Source organism: Silene latifolia, chromosome 1 (genome assembly GCF_048544455.1).
Source record: "Silene latifolia isolate original U9 population chromosome 1, ASM4854445v1, whole genome shotgun sequence".
NCBI classification, from domain to species: domain Eukaryota; kingdom Viridiplantae; phylum Streptophyta; class Magnoliopsida; order Caryophyllales; family Caryophyllaceae; genus Silene; species Silene latifolia.
In genome coordinates, this window is record NC_133526.1 from 118,141,711 (window position 1) to 118,147,710 (window position 6,000).

The 6,000-nt window shown below is 38.7% G+C and overlaps 1 protein-coding gene across 1 annotated transcript; it reads right to left on the reverse strand.

Annotated features, from left to right (window-relative positions):
* Positions 1 to 560: 560 nt before the first annotated feature.
* On the reverse strand, positions 561 to 5,456 carry LOC141608691 (uncharacterized). The gene is made up of 9 exons (XM_074428038.1): positions 5,061 to 5,456; positions 4,454 to 4,603; positions 3,308 to 3,522; positions 3,133 to 3,203; positions 2,882 to 3,044; positions 2,589 to 2,760; positions 1,394 to 1,552; positions 1,222 to 1,310; positions 561 to 854 (listed from the first exon to the last, which is right to left on the reverse strand). Exons 1-9 carry the CDS (start codon positions 5,320 to 5,322, stop codon positions 759 to 761), a joined length of 1,377 nt encoding a protein of 458 aa, XP_074284139.1. The 5' UTR covers positions 5,323 to 5,456; the 3' UTR covers positions 561 to 758.
* Positions 5,457 to 6,000: the final 544 nt, after the last annotated feature.

The following is a 6,000-nucleotide window of genomic DNA, read 5'->3' on the forward strand; positions in this document are numbered from 1 at the left end:
TCCAAAGAAAGGTGTTTCCCAGACATTGGAAACTAGTTGTTGAACCTCAGGGTAAGCTAAACACCAATTGTCAATACGGTATGGTCTTTTGCGAGGTTTAGAACCCGGAAACAGTGAAAGGATGATGGGTGCATGATCCAATTGAAGAAGAAGCAAGTAGAATCCAGACTCAACCAGAATGTAAGTGTTAAAATTCATTAAGAAGAATCACCTTATTAACCCTACCTGACTCGAATCGACTCAACCAGACGGTCTACACCAAGAAACAATCTACGCTTAACTCACACTTAACTTGTAAACGTTGTCATTTTACTCTCCTATCTTGTTAATCAAAGTTATCAATAGCACAAGCAAATAGTAGCAGCAAACATGGAAGTTCTTTATGACAAAATACCAGCATATTGGTTGGTACTTGCTGATTGTGCCATTTGTTTGTAGCTGCTTGTTTCAGACTAAACAGCGCTAGTTATGGGTTTGAAATAAAAAATCACATCAGGGTGGTAATATGGTATCAGTTTGGAACTTAATTCCTTATACGGAGTACTTATTATTTGATTCAATTTTTGATATCCAAATCAATTCTTTTTATTTACTTCATAAACTTTACTGTTTTACAGTGTCCTTACAACACCCTATAAATTTAGAGACTAATAAATATTAAATTTGAAACACGTAATCAGTAATCACATGTTAAAGGATAGCGTTAACGTAATCAGAACTCTATTCATGACTGTTAAAGGGCAAACACGTAAAACCATTCAGCAGCATCGACCTTCCACAGCAAAAGGCGTAGAATCAACCTTTGAAGAATTGCCTAACACCATGTCTGTGATCAATTCTGCTGTTCCTAGAGCCTGTTCAGTGTTCATTACAGGCACAACTCAGTAATTTGTAAGTACTACAAACACACTGATTAACATTAGTATTACTTAGTGCTTGAAGAGCCGACACAAATGGTGGGTCAGGAAGGGTTGAATTTATGCAGCCTTACCTGGTGTTAACAACTCGAGGCTGTTTTCACATGACCCTTAATGAAAATTGGGTCGAAAATTGCACTAAGTAAATACTAAACCATTAAAAGATGCTATCATTTAGTAAGCTACGGAGTATTTTGTTATATTCATTCAAAATCGAAAACCAAAGAACATCAAGACTTGTGAGTTCATTGGAAATGGAAACAGTTGCATTAGTACTCAATACAAAAACAAAATACAACTGTACCATGCTTAGTCCTGATCCTTCATGACCAGTTGCAAGGAAAAGATTGGGTATTCCTGGAACAGGTCCAATAACCGGCTTGCTGTCTGGCACTGAAAACAACCACCAAGTTATACAAGCAGTAAATGGCAATTTCACATGGATAACAAGTTTACTTTTCAGGAATGGGACTCACTGAAAGGGCGCAACCCTATCCTCACATTCAATTCTTCACTCAGGTTCTTGAGGGAGAACTCTCTCAGAGCAGGAAAATATAGTTGAGCACGTTCCCATATGCATGCAACAATAGATGCATCTAAATCAGTGTTAAATCCAGCAAACTGCCGGCTGCTTCCTGAAGTCACAGGTGAGACATGAAGGGAGTGAGAATAAAGGGCACAATGCCTAGATGACGGATTGACAGTAAATTGATTACAGTTTGACACAAGACACGAAGGCCTTGCTTGGATAGAAGGATTTGGAAGGACAGGAAGGGGAGGGATTTTGAGGGGTGCAATTTCCATTGTTTGGATAAAAATGGATCCCTCTATTTCCCTCTTTCAAGGCAAAATGTTTCCCGTCCAACATAGGAAAAATTTGGAGGGAAAACTCCCATCCACCATTTCACTTCCCACTTTCCCCCTGCCCTCCCTTTCCCTCCACTTTTGCTATCCAAGGCGTAAGGGTGTGTTGGTTACAATTTCCCTTCAAATATTTCCTATGTTGGAAGGATTTTAGTTTGCCTTGGAGAAGGGAAAATGGATCCCTCCAAATCCCTCCCCCTCCATTTCCCTCCTACACCTTTTGTTATCCAAACAAGGGATTTTGTATCCCTCCCCTCCCTTTCCCTCCAAATTCCCTTATTCAAGTAAGGCCTAAAATAAAGTAGTGAAAGTATACATATACTACTCAGATTTGGTCAGAACTACATAACATCAGTAGGAGACTGAGAGTGTGTTTGGATAGCAAAAATGGAGGAAAAAGAAGGGGAGGGGGAAGGAGGGAAGGGAAAAGGAGAGAAGGGAAGGGGAGGGGAATGGAGTGTGGGTGTTTGGATACAATTTCCCTCCAAATCTTGCCTATTGTGGAGAGATTTTGATTAGGCTTGGAAGAGGGAAATTGAATCCCTCCAAATCTCTCCCCCTTCATTTCCCTCCACCCTGATTTGCTATCCAAACAAAGGATTTTAAATCCCCTACTCTCCCTCCCTTTCTTTTCTCTCCAAATCTCTCAATCCAAACACACCCTAAGTGTCAGTCTCATCTTTATGAACACATGCTTTTGCTTTAAATTGAAGGGCCCATGGGTCATACCATGTAGGACACGTTATGCAAAGTAATATTAAGTGAATGACATTTAGCCATTTAGTAAACTAAATGACGAAGAATTACCAATAAGAAGATTTCCAGACGCATCCGATGATGCTACCATTGAAATAGACAAGGCTTGATCATCAACTTCTCTAGATGAAGATATGGAGTGTTGACGATCAACATAACCCACTTCCATAAGACCATGACAGAGCCCAAGTGGGTTAAAATTTTCTAGCACAAGTAGATGTCCCTAAAATCAGATGTAAACTTGTATCAACATTTGGTAATATCACATTCAAGATTATACATTTTACCTGTCTTCTTTTACCAACTTACAGTGGTTACCTGTTTCCTACTTATTTTTTCCTCACCTTTCTAGGCTTAACAGGGACATGCAGCACTATATCCGAGTCCTTAAGTAGATCATCCATCAAAGATCCACTCCAACAACCAGCAGCAATTATAATAGCTTTTTCCCCATATAATGTATGCTGTTTAGTTTTGATGCCTTCAATGTTTCCTTTTCCTTCAGACCTGAATGTAGACAGGATAGAATTGTAACCATAAACATCTGTACATCACAAAAGACTTGATCTATGACTACTTTTGAGAAAGAGAAGACCTTAAGAAACTGACGGCTGGATCATTATAGAATTCTGCATATCTGCCTTGAGATTCAAAGAGATGATTACCCTGAAAGTAAATGGGACCATTTCAGGAATAGTTCACTAACAAAGCAATAACAGAAACAAAGCAAAAAAAAAATAAAGATTGTTGAAAAAAAATCACAGCCCAACCTTTTCTATATACGCAACTGTGCGATAAGCATCTAATTGACAATCGTCAGGTAGAAAAGCAGCCCCACTTTCCTGGCCAACTTCAAGTTTCGGTTCTTTAGTTGCTAAATCAATTCTATGCAAGAATTCCGCCCTTATCCCAGCTGCAGATAGGAGCTGGACTCGCCTCTTCAACTGATCTAGCTCAGCTTCTGTTCTACCAATTAACAAGCTTCCTACAGAGCGCGAGAGAGAGAGAGAGAGAGAGAGGTCTAAAGTCTCAAGCGGCCGATCACTAATTCTGAACTATTAAACTATTACATAAATAACATGATAAGCGCTAACAACTCGGCTTTTTATGTCAAAGCTAGAGCACTTTGACTGTAACAATGGTCGATCATATTGCAGTTTTTCAGTTCCCTTCAGTTTCAACTATCAGGCGAGTATCAGGATTGAATACTCTTGCCAAATATAATTTCTTCAAGAAACAAATCATACACCCTTTGGGTCAAGCAGACGTTTGTTTGCCACTCGCAGGGTGTAAGGGAGATCACATTGCACAATCTTATATCTGAGAGATTGAGACTAGTAGAATTCTGAATCGCCCATCAATGAGGAAAACTGAGACAGCACTAAACAGTCACGGTTAGGCACCTAAGCCCAAGAATGGATAATGACAACAACATTCTAAAGCAGCAGTTTAAGGTCCTATTTTTTTGGCTTAATTTCAGCTCATTTCAATTCAGTTCATTTCCGTTGAACTCTATCAAGTTCAGTTCCATTTCAGTTCACCTCCATTAAGTTCAATCATGAGTACCACGACTTCACAACTTGATATTTCACTGACTAAGCTAGCTGACATGAGCACAACTGAATATATACCAGGTGGCAAAACCAGTAGGCTACATGTTGATGTCTTTCCTTAAACATAGTAGTGAACTCACTTTGATGTTGATGTGCAATCTTGTCCTTGACTAGTTAAAAGAAATCATTTGGAATGTGGAATGTTGATGGGCAAATGTGTAATCTTTTCAAAAAAGAAAAAAAATGTAAAATGAGTGCACTGTGATTATAAGTTCACTAAGAAAGCATGTAAGGTGGTGAACACAGATGATGTCTGCAAAACTCGAAAGCAGCTAAGGCAGATGGGTGCATACAATTGCATACCTGTTTTCTTCCAACCCAATGCTTCCAAGGGATCAATGCCTTGAACATGTACAGTCTGTGCCAACAACTGCCACAATTCTTGGCTTCGAAGTGCAAGATCCCATACATCAGTACCAGGTGTTTTGTGTGCCATCCATAAGTAACCCTGTCCTAGAATACTATGTCAATCAGCTCAACATTCACAAATCCATTTATTTATTTGGTTTTATTCCCTGCTACCATCTAATCATGAAGCTCTCTGTTCCAGCTACTATAGACTAATAAAGTAATCCATTTTATAGATGTAAAAGTATTTCATCCGTCGCAGATATTTTTTTTTTCGGTTACTTAACTGCATCACTAATTCACCCTATAAATTTTGAATCAGCTAACACAGTCACATTTTAGGTTCTACTTTAGAATCAGAACTGTAGTCGGATTAAATTCTTAAGATGCCAATGTCTCTGAGTGACTCTTTTAGTTAACAGTTGTCGATAATTTTCAAGATAGATGTTAAATTTCCAACCAACTATGTTATTACTTATGACCCCCTAACTTCAGAAGTACAAATCCAACTCTGCTGCTGCTGCTGCTATATAGTGTACCTAGTAGGAGTTGGAAATAATACCAGCACCAGTAGCACCAGAACACGGAACTTTGGCATCTACGACGGCGACAGAGATATTAGTACGGTGGAGTAAGTCCCGTGCAATGCTCAAACCAATGATTCCAGCTCCCACCACAACCACGTCAAAACGATGCGTTCCACTTGCACACACCTTACAATTTAACTTGCTAATTTTTCTACTCTTAGTTTTAACTGTTGGCTCTAGTAATTGCTTTTTATGGAAGCAATTGCTAATGTGGATTGCTGACACCATGGTCGCCATTTTATCAATGACTTGGGGTTTATGTGAGTTTCTAATTATACGGAGCTAGGACATTTCTTCAGTACCTATTTTTTGTGTAAAAATTGGGATTTTAGGTCCTAACGTCTTACGTTAGGATAGTGTGTTGATATGTACTTTCTCCATTCAACTTCACTCTACCATATTAGTTTTCACAAATTCTCATTTGGGACGGCACATATCCGTCACTTTGGAGTGACGGATACCATTTTACCTCACAAAATACCCACTTTTTCTCTCTCTGCAACACTATTCATGTGGTCCCCTTTCTCCACTAACCCATTTTGTTACCATTTTAACTCACAAAATATCCGCCACAAATGGTGACCCGTCACAAGGGAGACCAATTGATTAGTTTTTGCACATTATTCACAAATAAACCTTCAATTGTAATTTTCTCTCAATACATAAATGAAAATATATTTAAGTGAGATCTTGTTTGATTCGTCTTTACGAGTACATTAAAAATATCTTAACTTTTATAATTTTTGTAAATACGTAACTAACGATATTTACTGTGTAAAATACGCATTGACAAACATGAAAAAGAAAAGTGGTAGAGCTAATTTTGGAAGAGGACGACTGTCCTTTGTGCCTGATTGAGTGAGTAATTGGGCTGTCATCTTGCCTGGATTGCGACACATGCCAAACGAGTTCATC